The 20,827-nt window shown below is 48.5% G+C and overlaps 1 protein-coding gene across 1 annotated transcript in view; it reads right to left on the bottom strand.

The window, feature by feature from the left end:
• The window catches only part of LOC140392034 (von Willebrand factor A domain-containing protein 3B-like), a 233,774-nt gene that overhangs the window by 150,668 nt on the left and 62,279 nt on the right, over positions 1-20,827 (bottom strand). The window contains exons 8-10 of the mRNA XM_072477209.1: positions 17,695-17,811; positions 11,641-11,834; positions 3,526-3,680 (exon numbers count right to left, since the gene is read on the bottom strand). Coding sequence (XP_072333310.1) covers positions 3,526-3,680; positions 11,641-11,834; positions 17,695-17,811 — 466 coding nt within the window. The remainder of the gene's footprint in view (positions 1-3,525; positions 3,681-11,640; positions 11,835-17,694; positions 17,812-20,827) is intronic.

Below are 20,827 nucleotides of genomic sequence, written 5' to 3'. Positions count from 1 at the left end.
GCCCATGGGCGCGGCCATCTTACCCGCCTCAGGACCCCTGCCCGTCGGGCACCTCATCAGGCCGCTCATCGCTTGCAACCGCCGACGACCAGCCACGTCTCACCTCCGTCACGATCGGCCAGTCCCGACCGCACAACCTCGCGACCGCGTCGACAAAGGTGAAGGTCGACGGGCATGAGATATCCTGCCTTCTGGACTCCGGGAGCACGAGAGCTTCATCCACCCCGATACGGTAAGGCGCTGCTCCCTCGCGGTACACCCGATTAACCAAAGAATCTCCCTGGCCTCCGGATCCCACTCCGTGGTGATCTGGGGGTACTGCATCGCCACCCTCACCATCCAGGGCGTAGAGTTCAGCGGCATCCGGCTCTACGTCCTCCCCAACCTCTGCGCTGCCTTGCTACTCGGCCTGGACTTCCAGTGCAACCTCCAGAGCCTAACCCTGAAATTTGGCGGGCCCCTACCACCCCTTACTGTCTGCAGTCTCACGACCCTTAAGATCGACCCGCCTTCTCTGTTTGCAAACCCGTCGCCACCAGGAGCAGACGGTACAGCACCCAGGACAGGACCTTCATCAGGTCGGAGGTCCAGCGGCTGCCGCGGGAAGGTATCATCGAGGCCAGCAACAGCCCCTGGAGAGCCCAAGTGGTAGTGGTGAAAACGGGGGAGAAAAACAGGATGGTCGTTGACTACAGTCAGACCATCAATCGGTACACGCAGCTCGACGCGTACCCCTCCCACGCATATCTGATATGGTCCCATTTCGGCAGCAGCTGTCGGAGGCCACACATCTCTTGTGTAATAAAGCCTTGATTACTCTCTACTCTCGTCTCGTCGTAATTGATAGTGCATCAAGAAGCATGACAGAAATCCAGAAAGCAGGCGCGACAGCAATTCCCCTTCGACAACACCTCCCAAACTCGCAACTCTTACCACCTCGGTAGAATAACTCGGGCAGCAGACGCCCGAGAACATCGCCACCTGCAGGCTTTCTTGAGTCCTGCACCATCCTGACATGGAGCCACGTTGCCATTCCTTCACTGATACTGGGTCAAAAACCTGGAATTCCCTTCCTAACGGCACCTTTTGACGTAACTGTCCCAACGTAGAAGATCACTCATCACCAGCTTCTCAAAAGCAATGGCGGAATTGTAGCCTTGCCAGTGAAGCTCACATCACATGAAATAATTTTTTTAATGGTCATCTGAAATGGACCGATGCACATTATAGTAAAGATAGATAAGTACACGCTTATCAAGTAAGTAGTATGAAACATTTTGGGACATAAATTAATGTCAACTACTGATCTTTAAAGTTGTTCAGGCTGTTACTTTAACCACCTTGCTTCATTGCTGTAATCTTTGTTTCATTTTGTTTTGTCCATACATATGAACATACATATGAATGTACACACATGTGAACATAAAGATATGTGAATAGACACACATGAGAACATACGAATTAGGAGCAGGCCCCTCAAGCCTGCTCTGCCATTTGATCAGACCATGGTTAATCTAACGGTGACCTCAATTCTACTTTCCTGTCTACTCCGATACACTTTCCCTTTGTCAATCACAAATCTATCTAACTCAGCCTTACATCAATTCAATGGCTCTGGGCCCGATCTTCCCAAAAGGGTAAAAAATCCCCAAGCGAGTGCGTTAGCCGCGTGTTTTTGAAACACGACTTGCTTTGAGTAAGGGGAATGTGCGGCCGAGGCTGCACATAGCCCTGTATTTTACAGTGGGGAGCTTCGCTCGTGGGAATTCCCCATTGTAGTGAGAGATTGGGACACCATTTTTAAATGACGTCCCCATCTCCGAAGCCCCAGAAAAAAATCCCCAACGTACCCCCAGCCCGAACGCAACATGGGGAGGCCCCCCCCAACACTCACACTGGACAACCCCAGCCCGATCGCGCATGCGCAAAAAATGCCACCTGGGCACCTTGGCAATGTTGGGCTGGCACCCAGGTGGCACTGCCAGGGTACCCAGGTGGCACCGGCAGTGCCAGGGCACCACTCTGCCCAAAAGGCATGCAGTTGGGGACCTCCGCTTCCATTTGGAGACCCCCACAAGTGCCGTTCCATCTGGTCCCCATTTGTGGGGATGAGTACCAAAACAGTGCTCACCCGAGGTCCCCCAGGCGAAGGGATTGAATCCCAAAGCCTCAGGTACCTCGGGAATCTGCACACAAGGTGAGGCTTACTGTCTCGCTTTAATATGCAGATTTGCCAAAAACTGATTCACCCATTGTGGGTGGGCTTCCCCTTGCAACACCCGTGAGGCATTGCAAGCCGGGTACATCCCGGCCATGCTGTCCTGCAACGAGATGCTTTTCCGGTGCAGTGTGGCCAGGAAATCGCGCCCTCTCCACTGTTCTCTGGAGAAGAGAATTCTGCAGATTAACAACCCTCTGAGAAAAAAAGCTACTTCTTATCTTCATCTTAAACAGGAGACCCCTTATTTTTAAACCATGTCCCCTAATTCTAGTCTCTCCCAAAGGGATAACATCTATTTCAGCATCCACCCTATTAAGACCCCTCGTGTCTTATACGTTCCAATAAGATCAATTCTCATTCTTCTAAATTCCAATGCATACAGGCCCAATCTGTCCACCCTTTCATCATAGGATAACCCCCTCATCCCAGGAATCAGTTGGGTGAACCTCGTCAGAACTGCTTCTAATGCAATGATATCCTTTCTAAAATAAGGAGACCAAAACTGTACACAGTACTCCAGATGAAGGATCACCAATGCCCTCTACAAACAAAGCAATGCTTCCCTATTTTTAGAATGCATTCCCTTTGCAATAAACAACAATATTCCATTTCCTTCCTAATCACTTACTATATTTGCACATTAACCATTTGAGATTCATGCACTTGGACACCACAGCCTCTCTTCATTACAGAAGTATACTATTTTTCTACTCTTCCTGCAAAGTGGACAACCTCACATTTTCTCACCCATCTGCCAATTTTCTACCCACTCACTTAGCCAATCTACATACCTTTAAGAGTAAGTCACAACTTACTCTCCTACCTATCATTGTGTCATCAACAAATATAGCAAACATATATTAGTTCCATTCATCAAAGTCATATAGGTTGTAAATTGTCACGACTCCAGCACTAACCCATGTGGCACTGTATACATCACAGTCAGCAATTTGCACTCAGCCTAAAATGTTGCCGTTCCATGAATTAGGTCCTGGATATGTTACAGTGTGTGCGCTCCATTCCAGAAAGTCAGTTGGCCAAGGATGGAACTGGAGCCAATCTTTACACATGTTTATATTTATTTACAGAAATACACATCGCAAGCGCATACCTAACCCAACCACAGTTTTAGTCTGTGTCTATTTATAGGGGTTCAACTGAATCCCCAGTTATGGGGATGCAATGCAATTAATATACAATGAATAGTGTGCATTATTTCCCATTCTAAATTTGCCATTCCACCACAGATTTTTAAAACATTTAAAATATCTTCAGCCAGCAAGCAACATGGGTTTCAAACTTACCTCCTTTGCATCTGATCCAATGCGGTCTTCATTCTCCGCTGGTACTGTTTGCACTTTTCTGCAGTTATGTAAACATGCATGACAGAGCCATCTTTCCACTGAGTGTGTGCAAAGCGGCAACAGTACTTGGCATTCACCAGTTTAATTCTAGTTTCCTGTTCAGGAGGCAGTTTTAAAATAAAATCTGCAATCAGCACAGTGTTAGTAGAATAAAGACGTAATCCCAAGAGTGACATGGTGTTCTTTGACTGGTAGGAGAGGTTTTAGATTGAGTGCTTGACTTAAATAAAGGAGTGGACTTGAGCTCACAGTCATCAGCGAGAATCGGCTAATTCTCCAGTAAATAACAATCCTTCAGATTTCCAACGCAGTCAAAAGTCTTTTTCCAGCTTCCCCATCAATTCTCAATTGTAGGTTAAAATTTTTATGGCTGATTTCTAAGCTTTAGATGTTCAATGTTCAGTTGAAATAATGCATAATTTAAATATCATTTCTAGCTACCAAAATGGTTTTAACAGTTCAAATGTAAAATAGAAATTCCAGGAATCTTACATTGAATGTCCAGAACACGGTCCTGAACAATTTCCCACATTAAAACCAAGAAACACAATTTCATTTATGGATACATAAGAACTAGGAGCAGGAGTAGGCCATCTGGCCCCTCGAGCCTGCTCCGCCATTCAATGAGATCATGGCTGATCTTTTTTGGACTCTGCTCCACTTTCCGGCCCGAACACCATAACCCTTAATCCCTTTATTCTTCAAAAAACTATCTATCTGTATCTTAAAAGCATTTAATGAAGGAACCTCTACTGCTTCACTGGGCAAGAAATTCCATAGATTCACAACCCTTTGGGTGAAGAAGTTCCTCCTAAACTCAGTCCTAAATCTACTTCCCCTTATTTTGAGGCTATGCCCCCTAGTTCTGCTTTCACCCGCCAGTGGAAACAACCTGCCAGCACTGTAGCTCCTATTCTCTCCTTGAGTGTTACTCCCCGGCTTTTACCCAACTGGGTAAATACAGGTGAGATAGGAGCCGGAATTTTCAGACTTTTGGGATTCACTTTTCCCGCCGGCAACACAGTCCTGCTTGTGGGTGGCATGGGTGGCTTCAATGGGAAATCTCATTGACAAGCGGCGGGAGTAGAGAATCCCGCTGCCAAGGAACAGCGCGCTGCAAGGAAACACGTGCCTGGGGGACCAGAATACCCCACCCATGAACTTCGGGCATATGACAAAATAGGAGAAAGAAGCATTAACTAGCATCATTGAAGAAAGGTAGGTTTTACCAGCCGTTCAGCTGCTGTTGTATAAAGAGTCAAAGGAACACAGAACATACAGTGCAGAAGGAGGCCATTCAGCCCATCGAGTCTGCACCGACCCACTTAAGCCCTTCTCCCATAACCCAAGGCCATTCAGCCCATCAAGTCTGCACCGACCCACTTAAGCCCTTCTCCCATAACCCAAGGCCATTCAGCCCATCGAGTCTGCACCGACCCACTTAAGCCCTTCTCCCATAACCCAAGGCCATTCAGCCCATCGAATCTGCACCGACCCACTTAAGCCCTTCTCCCATAACCCAATAACCCCTCCTAACCTTTTTGGTCACTATGGGCAATTTATCATGGCCAATCCACCTAACCTGCACGTCTTTGGACTGTGGGAGGAAACCGGAGCACCCGGAGGAAACCCACGCAGACATGGGGAGAACGTGCAGACTCCGCACAGACAGTGACCCAGCGGGGAATCGAACCTGGGACCCTGGTGCTGTGAAGCCACAGTGCTCTCCACTTGTGCGACCGTGCTGCCCACGCACGGTAGCACAAGTTCTACTCCTTCTCACAAACACCTTTATTTTCCTTTAACACAACTCTGTACAAAAACTCTATCATCAAATCAACTGCCTTAAAGGCCACCTGAAGCTACTTTACATATCAGTGTCAATTGCTGGATATTTAAACTAAATGAGACATTTAATTGGAATGTCTCTTAACCCATTCCTTCAAATTACTTCTAAATTTACGCTGTCCCCTTTTTAACAATAGTGCACAGCAAAAAGCAATTTACTTGATATTAAATTTGTAGAAGAAATGCATCCTTAGATTCCCTAGGGTAGAGGGTGTGATTTAATGGGAAAAAAACAAAGACCCGTTTTGGGCGCGTTTGGGGGGTGGCGGGGGTGGGGGCGGGGGGCGGGGGTGGGGGCGGGGGGTTCTCCCTGTTATCAAACGGGACTCTTTTATTTTGGCCTTGATGAGGAACACCCCGCCAAGTCAAACTTAGCTTCATTTCCTGCACTGAAAATCTCAGCTCGTTAGTACAGGAAGTTAGTACAGGAAGAGATCGGGACGCCATTCTTAAATGCTGCCCTGATCCCTGGATCCCTCATCACGGCCTCTTGACCCTCCCAATGCCCCAACCTACCTATTAGGGGTCCCCGAACCCCCCCTCTCACAAGGGCAGGGCACCCCTGGCACGCAGACATCATGGCACATTACATCTGCCACCCTGGCAGTACCACCCAGACACCCTGGCAATGCTAGTGCCAGCCTGGCAGTGCCAAGATATCCAGGTGGCAGCGGGAGTATCAAGGCGTCACCCTGCTCAGAGCCCAACCACCCTGGGACCTTTGATGGCCTCGGAGATTCCCCCCCCCGGGTGCCGTTACACTGGTCCATGTTTGTGTGCAGCAGTACTAAATGGGGCCTTGGCGAGGTCTCCCAGGTGTTCGATCCCCGGCATTGGGAGAATCTAGCGCCGCCATATTTAAGTGAGCCTAACTGCTCATTGAGGTATGCAAATCTGGGATCGTGCCCAATGAGGGCAAGATCCAGATCGCAACATATTGTGAGGTCTTATTATACCTCGCAAGGTATCGCGAGCATCGCAAATCTCGTGATAGGCCTCTGGAGAGATTTATCAGCCTCGTCACTTCCCGAGTCGGGCACGATGAGGCCATTCGATTGGGCCCAAAGTATTCAACCCTACATATACGCTGGATGACATGCTGACACTTTGCAGTGAGTGACCAAGGAGGGAAATGGATTTTGTTTTTAAGATATTACCGTGGGCAGCACGGTAGCCTTGTGGATAGCACAATTGCTTCACAGCTCCAGGGTCCCAGGTTCGATTCCAGCTTGGGTCACTGTCTGTGCGGAGTCTGCACATCCTCCCCGTGTGTGCGTGGGTTTCCTCCGGGTGCTCCGGTTTCCTCCCACAGTCCAAAGATGTGCAGGTTAGGTGGATTGGCCATGATAAATTACCCTTAGTGTCCAAAATTGCCCTTAGTGTTGGGTGGGGTTACTGGGTTATGGGGATAAGGTGGCGGTGTTGACCTTGGGTAGGGTGCTCTTTCCAAGAGCCGGTGCAGACTCGATGGGCCGAATGGCCTCCTTCTGCACTGTAAATTCTATGATAATCTATGATTACAGGGTCGCGCTGTTATATTGGACTAGTTGCCACTCCGCTTACTCAAGGCATATGAGTTCTCGATCTGAACTGCACCATTCATTGTTTAATCAAACTCTTTAAAGCAGATTTGTCAAGAAACAAAAAAATGCTACATTACGCAAATAACAACAGACCCCAGGTGCAATTCCGACAACATTTCTGGAATGCATTACTTTACGATTGTACATAAACTAATTGTATACATACATATACCCACTGTACTTCAAAATGTCTTCATCAAATATACAGAAGGGCTTTTTTGTACTTGGTAGATAGATCCAATTTGCAAGGCGATGAAGAAAAGACAGGAGAATGGGACTAGCCGAGTTGCTCTTGCAAAGAGCCAGCATGGACAGAATGGGCGAAACGATTTCTTCAGTGCTGTAACCAGTCTGTGATTCTATATCCCGAATCGAAGTACATATCATCTTCGCTTGAAATTCTGTGCCATCAGGATCACTAGAGGGCAGTGTAATTCTAGTGAACCCCACCTGCTGGTCAACTGTCCAGCTGCACAAGTCATTCCAATGAAAAAAAGGGGTTCGAATTTATATATCGCCTATCCCGACCACCCAACACCTCAAAGCCTGTTAGTCAACCAGGTTATTCTGAAGCAGCGTCACAATTGTGGTGCCGGAAATGCCCCATGCATTCAAACAGAATTTTGTTTTAAATGCTATTAGCACTCCCGATTGAATCTGTTAATAAATTCTAAAGAATGTTACCACCAATGGTATAAAATCATTCATGTAAAATGAAATCTAAAAAGAAAATCAACAACATTGCTTGACTGGGAGCCAATGTAGATCAACGAGCACAGGGGTGATAGGTACCTGCTGTGAGCTGAGACACGGGTAGTAGGGTTTTGGATGATCTTAAGGGTGTAAAGTTGGAGACCAGCCAAGAATGCATTGGAATAGTCAAGTCTGGATGTAACGAAGGCATGACTGAGGATTTCAGTAGCAAATGAGCTAAGATGAGGGCAGGTGCCCAGCGCTGTTACAGAGGTCCTAGTGACAATACAAAATTGTAGTTGGAGGTTCACTTCAAATCAAACACGATGCCAAGATTGCGACCGGGCTGGTTTAATCTCAGACTGCTGGTGGGGATGGAGTTGGTAACCAGGGAACGGAATTTGAAGGAGACGCTGAAAATAATGGCTCCTGTTTTCCCAATATATAATGGAAGGAGATGTCTTGCTCATCCAGTGCTGGGTGTCAGCTCAGCAGCCTGATAATTTAATGACAGTGGAGGAGTCGAGGGAGGTGGTGGCGAGGTAGAGCTGAGTGTCATTAGGATATGTGTGAAAGCTAAGACTGTGCATCCAGATAGTGTCACTGAGGGACAGCATGTCGATGAGAAATAGGAGGGGACCGAGAATGATCTGGGGGGTGAATGCAAGAGCTAACAATGCAGGAGCAGAATGGGAAGCTATTTCAAGTGATTCTCTTGCTACGATTAGATAGATAAGGGTGCAATCAGGTTGGAGCAGGCCTAACCAGCTGGATACTAGGTGAAGAGGGGTTGGAGGAGGATGGGTGTGCTCAATCGTGTCAAAGGCTGCAGACAGGGCAAGAAGGATGAGGAGGAAAGGTTTACCTTTGTCACAGTCTCAAAAGATTACTGGGGCTGGTTTAGCACAGTGGGCTAAACAGCTGGCTTGCAATGCAGAACAAGGCAGCAGCGCGGGTTCAATTCCCGTACCAGCCTCCCCGAACAGGCGCCGGAATGTGGCGACTAGGGGCTTTTCACAGTAACTTCATTGAAGCCTACTTGTGACAATAAGCGATTATTATTATTATTATTAGATGCAGGGTGCGATTCAATGGACTCACATTGCTATCCGTTGAACGGCACGTTTAGCAGGGTGTTACTCGGGGCTGCTATTCAACAACGGACCCAGGAAGTGTAGAAGATTGTAGTTTAGTCGAGCAGCATGGTCGGCACGGGTTTGGAGGGCCGAAGGGCCTGTTCCTGTGCTGTACATTTCTTTGTTCTTACACTTAGCCTTTTTTTGGCCTTGGTGAGGAACTCCCGGTCGTGGCCACAGTACAGGAAAACTCCCCATGGATCGGAGGTCATTTTTAAAGGCAGCCCCGATCGTTCAGCCCCCCTCTGTGCCCCACCGTGGCTTAGAACCCCCCCCACTTTACCCAACTTAGCTCTTCCAGGGTCCTTGAATCCCCCCCTTTACCCCATCACTTATGGGCAAGCCCCCCCCCCCCCCCCAGGGCTGACCCCTGCAATAGGCAACCTGCCACCTAGGTACCTTAACACTGCCAGCCGGTCACCCTGGCAGTTACCCTGCTAGCCTGACAGTGTCACCCGGTCACCCTGGCAGTGCCAAGGTGCCAGGTTGACAGTGGCAAGATGCCTAGGTGACAGCAGTGCCAAGATATCACCCTGCCCAGTTCCCGGCCACCCGGGGCTCCGACTCCCCCAGCGAGAACTACCCCTCGCCCACGACTTTGTGAACCAGTACCAAACGGCAAGGCCTGTGAGTCCCGTGCCCTGGGTGGCTCATTTAAATACGTGTGCCTGGATCTTGCCCCCCCCCCCCCCCCGAGAGCGAGATGCAGATCGCGACATGCCGCAAGATTCTGTTGAATTTTGTGAGCTGTTTTGAGCGTCATGAATCTCGATGTAGGCCTCTCGCAAGACTCAGCGGCCTCATCCCGACACCAAGTCAGGCACGACGAGGCTGCTGAATGGCACCCATTATTTGTAACTTTGATGGGCAGCACGGCGGCGCAGTGGTTAGCACTGCAGTTTCACGGCGCCAAGGTTCCAGGTTCGATCCTGGCCCTGGGTCACTGTCCCTGTGGAGTTTGCACATTCTCCCCGTGTTTGCATGGGTTTCACCCCCACAACCCAAAAGATGTGCAGGGTAGGTGGATTGATCACACTAAATTGCCCCTTGATCGGACAAAAAATGAATTGAGTACTCTTACATTTTTTTTTTTAAATTTGCGACTTTGATAAGCGCTGTTTCTGTACTGTGACAAAATCCTGGGGCTGGATTCTCCAATTCTGGCTATGTCCCCACGCTGGCGTGATTGCGGAACTGGCGCAAAATAGCCACCGATTCCCAGTTTTGCTGGGGGTTAGCAGGAAGGCAGCATAAAGCATCCGGCTCCAGTTGCCGATACGAGAATTGCCATGTCCGTGACCATGCATGTGCACGGCGGCGGCCTGCAGCGGCTGAACCATGCTTCATGGCGGAGGAAATAGTCCCCCCCCTTCGGCCGGCTCGCCCGCCCTGGACCACCCTCCCACAGTGCCCCCATCCGCGAATAATGTCCCCCCTACCCGTGGATCGGCCTTCCCCCGACTATGGCGGCGCTGGACTGAGTCCACAGCTGCCACGCTGAGTTCCCGATGGGTGAGACCATGTCGGGAACACGGCCGGGCAGGGCCGGAGCATCGGAGGCAAGTGCGAGGTCTTGCACTTTGGAAAAAAGAATAGAGGCATGGACTATTTTCTAAACGGTGACAAAATTCATAATGCTGAAGTGCAAAGTGCAATGCAGAGACAGAGAGTAGTGGTGGAAGGGAGTGTCTCAAAATGGAGAAAGGTGACTAATGGTGTTCCAAAGGGATCCGTGCTCGGACCACAGTTGTTTGTGATATACATAAATGATCTGGACAAAGGTATAGGTGGTCTGATTAGCAAGTTTGCAGATGATACTAAGATTGGTGGAGTTGAGATAGCGAGGAGGACTGTCAGAGAATACAGCAAAATATAAATAGATTGGAGAGTTGGGCAGAAAAATGGGCAGATGGAGTTCAATCCAGGCAAATGCGAGGTGATGCATTTTGGAAGATCTAATTCAAGAGCGGACTATACGGTCAATGGAAGAGTCCTGGGAAAATTGATGTACAGAGAGATCTGGGAGTTCAGGTCCATTGTACCCTGAAGGTGGCAATGCAGGTCGATAGAGTGGTCAAGGCAGCATACAGCATGCTTGCCTTCATCGGACGGGGTATTGAGTACAAGAGTCGGCAGGTCATGTTACAATTGTATAGGACTTTGGTTAGGCCACATTTGGAATACTGCGTGCAGTTCTGGTCGCCACATTGCCAGAAGGATGTGGATGCTTTAGAGAGGGTGCAGAGGAGGTTCACCATGATGTTGTCTGGTATGGAGGATGCTAGCTATGAAGAAAGGTTGAGTAGATTAGGATTGTTTTCGTTGGAAAGACGGAGGTTGAGGGGGGATTTGATTGAGGTCTACAAAATTATGAGAGATATGGACAGGGTGGATAGCAACAAGCTTTTTCCAAGAGTGGGGGTGTCAATTACAAGGGGTCACGATTTCAAGGTGAGAGGGGGAAAGTTTAAGGGAGATGTGCGTAGAAAGTTTTTTACGCAGAGGATGGTGGGTGCCTGGAACGCTTTGCCAGCGGAGGTGGTAGAGACGGGCACAATAGCATCATTTAAGATGCAGCTAGACAGATATATGAACGGGCGGGGAACAGAGGGAAGTAGATCCTTGGAAAATAGAAGACAGGTTTAGATAAAGGATCTGGATCGGCACAGGCTGGGAGGGCCGAAGGGCCTGTTCCTGTGCTGTAATTTTCTTTGTTCTTTGTAATTTATGGAAGCTTTTACTTCAACCTATTAAGCGATGAGCTGTTTTTAAACAAATGTTGAAATGTCACTTACTGCATCTGTCTGCATGGATTCATTCACTGGCTTCCCTTTGATATCCACTACGCCGTCAGAATGTCGAAAAGCACAGTCCGCGAGGGCATCATAGCAAGATAATCTGCGAGCCTTCAATCCATATCTTTCAAGCCATTTCTTTGAAGTTATGTAGTCCTCCGAGTTTGACTGCGTCAATGGTTGGTGAACAGTTACTGTTTTTTTTTTAATGTAGGAGTAAAACAACACAAAAAAAATCATGAGGTAATTACAGAGCTTCGAGTAATGGAAGCAGGGGTATATCTATCGAAAAGCAGCTGCAACAATTGTTGATTTGTCCGGCATGTCCTCAGATGCTTTCCTCCCCTTGGAAAATGGTGAGGAGTGTTGGAAAGATTTAGAACCTACGGAATCACATCCTGAACACTCCTTCCATGACATCCGAACATCAGAAATAGGAGCAGAGGTAGGCCATTCCCCCTCCCCAACCTCCCCACTCCCCCCCCCCCCCCCCCCCCCCACCGAGCCTGTTCCGTCATTCAGTAAGATCATGGCTGATCTGTTTGCGTTGAGTTCCACATCCCCATCTATCCCCTTTGATTCCCTTGCCCGACGAGAATCTATCTACTTCTGCCTCAAAAATATTCAGTGACCCCCCCCCCACCTCCACCTCCACCTTCTTCTGAGGCAGAGAGTCCCAAAGTTACACAGCCCTCTGAGAGAGAAAAAGTCTCCTCATCTCTGTCCCGTAAGGGGGACCTCTAACTTTAAAACACTGCCCTTTGGTTCTGGACTGGCCCACAGGAGGGAACATCTTTTCCATGTCTATCTTGTCAAAACTATTCAGGATCTTCTGTACTTCAAACAAGTCCTAATCAGATGCAGGGGTGCTGCTGGTATCCGTCTTTGCACAATTGTCTATTTGGTGATAGCTTTTGTTGAGCTTAGCACAAAATATCTGATTTGATAATGATGATCCGAAGCAGAAATAATAAAGCGGTGTTTAAACTTCTAAGGTTTTAAATCCTGCTGAATTGGGGGACACAATTTGGTCAATCATCTGTTTCTGGCTAATTCCTAATTATGTAATGATCCTTAATTAATACATGTGATTGATTATAAAGTACAGGGCACAAAATGGCTTCTTATCTCGGTGTTGGCACAAGATGGTATTTGACCTTGTTAGCTTATTACAGTGAATATAACATTAAATTAATCTAAAGTGGTCAAGTTACGCTAAAATCTAGTACCCAGGCTTACTTTCAGTGCTAATGGAGCCACAAGAGCTCCACAACTGGTGGTGACTTGATATCTGATCGGAAGATCAGGTCAATCTTACTGAATGGCAGAATAAGCTTAAAGAGCCGAATGGCCAACTCCTGTTCCAATTTCTTGAATTCTTATTTACTTCTTGCTGAGATATTCATAATTTATTCTCGGAATTAGGAGTATTCAGGGGGGAAAATCTTCATCTTGTTGTAAATTATAGAATCATAAAATCCCTGCAGTGCAGAAGGAGGTCATTCGGCCCATCGAGTTAGCACTCACCTTCTGAAAGAGCACTCCACCCAAGCTGATTCCCCCCTTCCCCCAAGCTGATTCCCCCCCGCCCTATTCTGATAACCCCTTAACCTAACACAATCCTGGACACTAATGGGTAATTTAGCATGGCCAATCCACCTAACCTGCACATCTTTGGACTGTGGGAGAAGATCGGGGGAAACCCACACAGACACAGGGAGAAAGTACAAACTCCACACGGATGGTCACCCAAGGCCGGAATTGAGCCCAGGCGCCTGGCGCTGTGAGGCAGCAGTGCTAACCCCTGTGCCACATGCTGCCCTATTAATAGTAACCTTAATCTTCAGAAACAATTATGTCCTTCTTACCCACAGTATCTGTCCCTGAGTTTATTTAACCAGCTACACTTCCACCCTGATTCCATTAATCCTTGAATTCTAGGTAGTAAAGAGCATTCGTTCTATGTGATTTTAAAATTCACATTGTGGGCCTGCCAATGAATACAGCGTGGGTCGTTGATATTAGTGCAGTCATGATAACCAACCTTTAAAATTCACCCTCACAGTTGGATGGAAAATGTCAACAAATGCTCAGGATTCAATACAAGATAAATCAACTGAGCTAACTCTAAGTCTATGAACTTTACAGTGGTGATAACAGGGGACTTCAATATTTAACATGGGCTGGGACCAATAGACACATAAAGGAAAAGAGGGAGGAATTCCTCAGATGTGTGGAAGAGTACTTTCATGATCATTCCCTTTACCACCCAGTGATGATGAAGGAAGCAATGCCGGATCTAGGTCTGGGACAACGGATTGGTGTACGCGGAGCATCATTTCAGAGTTGCTGCATTTGGAAAACAGTGATCACAATGCCCTTAGGGTTAGAGTCATTAGGAAAAAGGTAAAATCAAATGTGAAAGTACTCAAGTGCAGAAAGGTTAGTTGCAATGTGTTGAAAAAGTATCTGGCCCAGGTGAAATGGAACCAAAGGCTGGCAGGTAAAGCAGTAAATGAGAAAGGGGAGACCTTCAATGAGGAGGTAGTTTGGGGTAAAGACTGGGCACATTCTTACAGAGGGGGAAAGGAGGGCATCCAAACCTCGAGCTCTCAAGATGATTTAAAAATTAAAATGAAATAGAAAAATGAGACTAGTCGGGGGGGGGGGGGGGGGGTGCCATTGGTTGGGGGTCACCGCTGAGCTGGGGGGAGGGAGGGTCCGAAGAGCCCCCCGGATTTTGCATTTCCATAACAGGGACAACAGCAGCTGCTGCCCGTACACCTCCGGAGCAGAGCCCAGTCCATGGTAATATGATACAGGTAACTTTAAGTCCCGCTGAGCACAAACAGCCTCTCGCCGCACAGCTGAAGGCTATAGGTAACAGAGAATTGGCATTGTTAATTGTATGAGCACTTCACAGTGCCCCCCCCGCCCCCCCCCCGCCCCCGCCCGCCCCCGCCCCCGCCCCCGCCCGCCCCCGCCCCCCCCCCCGCCCCGCCCCCCGCCCCGCCCCCCCGCCCCGCCCCCCTGCCCCGCCCCGCCGCCCCGCCGCCCCCCCCGCCGCCCCCCCCCCGCCGCCCCCCCCCACCCCCCGGCGCCCCCCCCGCCCCCCCGCCCCCCCCGCCCCCGCCCCCCCCGCCCCCCGCCCCCCCGCCCCCCCCGCCCCCCCGCCCCCCCGCCCCCCCGCCCCCCCCGCCCCCGCCCCCCCCGCCCCCGCCCCCCGCCCCGCCCCCGCCCCCCGCCCCCCCGCCCCCGCCCCCCCCCCGAGTGGAATCCCATGGGTATGCGTGCCATGTCGCAGGTGACTATTATTGCTTGGCACCCCAATCAAACAGCGAGACCTGGACACTTTGCCTGAACCCTGGGGACCCCAGAACACCACTGCAGTGGGTGGGGGGAGCGTCTATCAGGCGGACCTTCCAGATGCAGGGATCATAGAGGAGGTCCACGTTCCAGCCTCGGAGTGCTGCCAGAGATCGATCTTCCTTTTCTGGAGATCCATCCTTTTTCTTCAATGGTGCATCAGTGATGTTGGCCACCTTTTCAATATGGCACCCAGATTTGATGGCGGGACCCGCGCCATCTTGCCTACTCAATACGGAATACAGCGCAAACCCCCCCATGTGCATAATTAAGGTCGTGGCCGCAAGATCTGGTGTGGTTTTCCTACCAGCCTCTGCTGCGGGAAACACGCCACATTGCCACCCCCACCACGGGACTTTGTGCCAGATGGGAGAATTCCACCCCTCAAGTACAAAAGCAAGGAAATTATGCTGAATGTTTATAAAACATTGGTTAAGCCCCAACTGTAATGGTGTGGCCAATTCTGGCACTTTGAGAAGGATGTCAAAACCCAGGAGAGGTTGCAGGCCGATTTATTAGAATGATACAGGGTTGAAAGGTGGTGAGACTAGCAAACTTGGGGTAGTTAAAAGAAAGTTCTGTGCAGATTTGATACACGTGTTCAAAATCATGAATGATTTTGACAGAGTGAATAAATAAGCTGTTTCCAGTGACAGGAGATTCGTTAGCCACAGGACAGAGATTTAAGGGGAATGGCAAAAGAGCTAAAAGTGACATGAAGGAAAACAAACTTGCACAGTGTGAAGTTATAAAGTGGAATGGACTGCCTCAAAGGATGGTGGAAGTAGACCTAGTCATATCTTTCAGGTTGTCCACCAGGTCGCTGTGACATAAACAGAAAATACTGGACAATCTCAGCATCTGAGGAGAGAGAAGGGAGCGAATGTTTCAGTCTGGATGACTCTTTGTCAAAGCTGGGCAAAGGTCGATGTGATGCCCCTGGTGTGCAGGTGAAGAGTGTTAGCTAATTTACTTTTCATTTTCAGCCCACACTGCTGGCCAACAGCAATGATCCAGATGTGTAAGTCTTTCCTTGTCAATGTGCGGCCTCTCCATTGACAAGTCCTCAGGTGTGCCTCCTTGTGGCAACAGATGGAAACTGAGTCCCTCACGGCCTTCGGCTAAAGCTTCAGAGGAGCCCAGAGGAGGTTTGGCCACTAGGCATGCAGTGTGCAGGTCCACCGGCATGTGGACATGACCTGGCGCTCACAAACCTAACTCCCAGCTATGGGTGAATAGCTCCACTGCCTTGTGGATACCTCAGGAGAGCTGAAGGAGTAAACCCCTGATGGAAAATCTGGAGTGGAGCCCAATGGTGGGCTGATGTCACCTTCCCAACAACTCCTGCAACCAAGCCAGTGCCAAATGTTGTACTTTACACTCCTTTGGACTCAACCGGGGAGGGTGCAATCGTGCCCCACTATTCAGCCACCACCCACCTCAGGTCAGGCTGCCCCAGACTAATAAGGTATTGACTTGTCATGGTCCATCTGTTTCAATGGATTCTTGGAAATGAGAGTTTCTGCTCAACAAGATGTCAGAATCCATTCGGTCATCTAAAGGGCATTTTTTTTTGTTTCTTTAAAGAGTTGACCACCATCGTCTCCCAAAATGGAAAGCTGCCACCAATATCTTTCTGAAGTAAATTGAATATATACTTGAAAGTGGAAAGTTTCCAGGCTATGGGGAAATAGCAGAGGAGATGGAGTAATTGGGTCACACTTTCAAAGAGGCAGCAGAGGGACAATGGGCCGAATGGCCTCATTCTTGTGCGACATCATTCTACAATTCTCTGATTATTCTTTACAGTTGCATTACTACTAACTACAAAGGAGCGACTCATTTTTATAGCTCCTCATGGTTTTTCCAACTGATCGTGCTGGCTTTACTCAATTGCACTAATTGCATTGAAAATCTGAACGTAAACATTAAATTCTTCCTCAGTTTTAAAGTTACATTGTTTATATGGTCTTACTTGCATTTTCCAGTATTTTCCCCCAAAACATTGATTGCGAAGAGCATCCACGAAGTTGTCGTCCATTTTGAACGTCTCCAAAAGACCCGGGTGGAGGCCAAGCACTAACACTGGAAACAAACATACCAAAGTCCGAGCATCCCACCCACCCAACCCCTCAGGCACTACCTGTCCCACCTGTGGCACCGTGTGTGGATCCAGCATTGGGCTTTTTAGCCACATCAGGACCCACAGCCTCAGGGTGGGAGAAATTTATCACCAGTCCCGAGGGAGTGTCGAATAACAATAAGATTACTGTCGGTGAGTGAAGAATATAGCTGAATTGACATACAGTCAGTTAACTAAACAAGTGGTGTTCGATTAGACACCCAACATTGATTTTTTTTAAAATCTGGCCATGCCACCCATTAGCCCTGGCAGCAAGAGTGCAAAGAGATAACCTGATCCCTGGTCTCTACCACAGCCACACTTTGCTCAGCCATTCGAAGGAGTAGACAAGGGTTTACTCAATTTACTGATTTTTTTCTTCTTACAAGCTTCCCTTCCTTTTCAGACTGGGTGACAAATCTCTTCCTGAAAGGTCAGGGGGAGCGCGGACTGGAATAAAACAGATCCTGCTTCACAGAATTCTAACATTGTTGCATGTTGCAGTACACATTGCTCCAATGTTCATGATTTGTATTTTCAAGATGTAACCCATTAGAATGTCATACCTGCATTAAACACAGGCTGAGGGGCATCCATTAAAAGGGTGTGAACTTCTGCCAACGCGCTCCTGGCCTCCTCTATCTCATTCCAGATAAGGAAGACATCTTCTCTGACTCCAGCTCCTGAAAAAGTATGAAAGTATGCTCGTACATAAGTTACACTTGTTAATTTGGATCACAATGTTCAGCAATTAGATCCTTAAACCCAGGCCGGAAGTCTCCATCGTCGGGATTCTCTGTTCCCACCGACAGCGTACCCCCGCAGCGGGTTTCTTGGCATGGGGTGGCTACATTGGGAAATCCAATTGGCAAGCGGCGGGAACAGGGAATTGGCACGCCACTGAGAAACACACGGCGGGCGGCCGGAGAATCCAGCCCCCCGGTCTCTTGGTTTACGAACATACGAACAAGGAACGGGATTAGGCCATTCAGCCCCTCAAGCCTGCTCCATTTAATAAGATCATGGCTGATCTGACAGTAACCTGACCCCCGCTGACCCCCGATAACCTCTCACCCCCTTGCTTAGCAAGAATCTATTCAGCTCTGCCTTAAAAATATCCAAAGACTCTGCTTCCATCACATTTTCAGGAAGAGAATTCCAAAGACCCATGACCCTCCGAGAGGAAAATGTCTTATCTCCGTTTCTAATGGGTGATCCCTTATATTTAAACGGTGACCACAATATGACCATTGTACATTTTCAAGAAGCAGTTAGATATAGCACTTAGGGCGAAGGGGATCCAAGGATATGGGGGGAAAGCGGGATTAAGCTATTGAGTTGGATGATCAGCCATGGTCATAATGAATGGCAAAGCAGGCTCAAAGGGCTGAATGGCCTCCTCCTGCTCCTATTTTCTATGTTTCCGTAAACTCTCAGGCAAATGACCACTCAGAAGCAATGAATGTAGAAAAGTCCGATTTTATTCTCCTTATTATCCACTCCTCCTACTCCCCAAAGGCTCTCCCCTGCCCGGCCCATATCCAGGCCGGGGTATTTATATCCCAGCAGTCCTAGGAAAAGGGGGATAGCCCCATTCCCCCATCTGTGTAAATCATATTCAGGTGAGGCTACCGAGACTCTGGTGTTGCAGATTCTTGGGCCTCCTGTAAGGTTAAAACATAGAATATAGAACATTACAGCGCAGTACAGGCCCTTCGGCCCTCGATGTTGCGCCGACCTGTGAAACCACTCTAAAGCCCATCTACACTATTCCCTTATCGTCCATATGTTTATCCAATGACCATTTGAATGCCCTTAGTGTTGGCGTGTCCACTACTGTTGCAGGCAGGGCATTCCACGCCCTTACTACTCTCGGAGTAAAGAACCTACCTCTGACATCTGTCCTATATCTATCTCCCCTCAATTTAAAGCTATGTCCCCTCGTACTCGACATCACCATCCGAGGGAAAAGGCTCTCACTGTCCACCCTATCCAATCCTCTGATCATCTTTTATGCCTCAATTAAGTCACCCCTTGACCTTCTTCTCGCTAACGAAAACAGCCTCAAGTCCCTCAGCCTTTCCTTATAAGATCTTCCCTCCATACCAGGCAACATTCTGGTAAATCTCCTCTGCACCCTTTCCAATGCTTCCACATCCTTCTAGTTCTAGATTCTCCCACAAGAGGGAATATTTTCTCTACATCCACCCCGTCAAGACCCCTCAGGACCTTATGTTTCAATCCAGTCGTCTCTTACTCTTCTAAATTCCAGCAGATACAAACCTAACCTGTCCAACATTTCCTCGCCACCCTTTCCAGGTATTAGTTTGGTAAGACTTCTCTGTACTGCTTCCAACGTGTTTATATCCTTCCTTAAGTAAGGAGACCAATACCGTACACAATACTCCAATGTGGTCTCACTGGTGCCCTGTACAAGTGAAGCATAACCTCCCTATTTTTATATTCAATTCCCCTCACAATAAATGATAACATTCTAGTAGCTTTCCTAATTACTTGCTGTACCTGTACACTAGCCTTTTGTGATTCATGCACTAGAACACCCAGATCCCTCTGCACCTCAGAGCTCTGGAATCTCTCACTATTTAGATAATAAGTGTTTTTTCATTCTTCAAGCCAAAATGGACAATTACACATTTTTCCACATTACACTATTTGCCAGATTTTTGCCCACTCACGTAACCTATCAATGCCCTTTGTAGACTCCTTACGTCCTCTTCACAACTTATTTTCACAACAACAGGGGCTGGTTTAGCACACTGGGCTAAATCGCTGGCTTTGAAAGCAGACTAAGGCAGGCCAGCAGCACGGTTCAATTCCCGTACCAGCCTCCCCGAACAGGCGCCGGAATGTGGCGACTAGGGGCTTTTCACAGTAGCTTCACTTGAAGCCTACTTGTGACAATAAGCGATTTTCATTTTTCATTTCATTTCATTTTCATTATTTCCCAACCAACCTTTGTGCCATCAGTACGTTTGGTAACCATCCCTTCAATCGCTTCATCCAAGTCATTTATAGAGTTGTAAACATTTGGAGCCCCAGCACTGATCCCTGAGGCACACCACTCTTTACATCCTGCCTACTCTCTGCTTCCTGTTAGCAGCCAATCTGCCAATATGTTACCCCCCATACCATGGGCTTTTATTTTCCGCAATAGCCTTTGATTTGGTGGGGGGGGGTGAAGGTTCCCCGCTGAATCGCCAAGATTTGATCCTCGTCAGAGAGCAAGCGAGCTGCCATCACCCAGAGAGAATCAGACATTCACATAAGCACTGTGAGGATTCATGAACTGTCCCCACTGTAAGTCACCATCATCCGCCTGGAATGTAGGGACCATGGGCAGCCCTATAACAGGAGCCTTATCACAAAGAGTGTGTGCTGCCATTAGTCAGACGGGAGAGTAATGTGCACAGAAGCCATGTGAAGGAGATGGGATGTCCTCACTGGATCTTCTCATCAACCCGCATGAATCTAGTGGCAGTGAGCGTATCCTGAGCTCGCGTGCCTCGTCTGGACATTGCCACTGCCTCATGGCTGAAATCGTCTCCCTCAAAAACCTCCTCAGCCTCATTGTCTTTGACATCCTTCTCATCATGGAGGAAATGTGCCACACCTCCCATTTCCTCCTCAGGCCAACGGAAGTGGGTCATACAGACCCATCTCACTGCTGAATGCAGACAC

Source organism: Scyliorhinus torazame, chromosome 15, assembly GCF_047496885.1.
Source record: "Scyliorhinus torazame isolate Kashiwa2021f chromosome 15, sScyTor2.1, whole genome shotgun sequence".
Classification (NCBI taxonomy): Eukaryota; Metazoa; Chordata; class Chondrichthyes; order Carcharhiniformes; family Scyliorhinidae; genus Scyliorhinus; species Scyliorhinus torazame.
The sequence above is the reverse complement of the archived record's forward strand: the minus strand, read 5'-3'. Positions and strand labels throughout refer to the sequence as shown.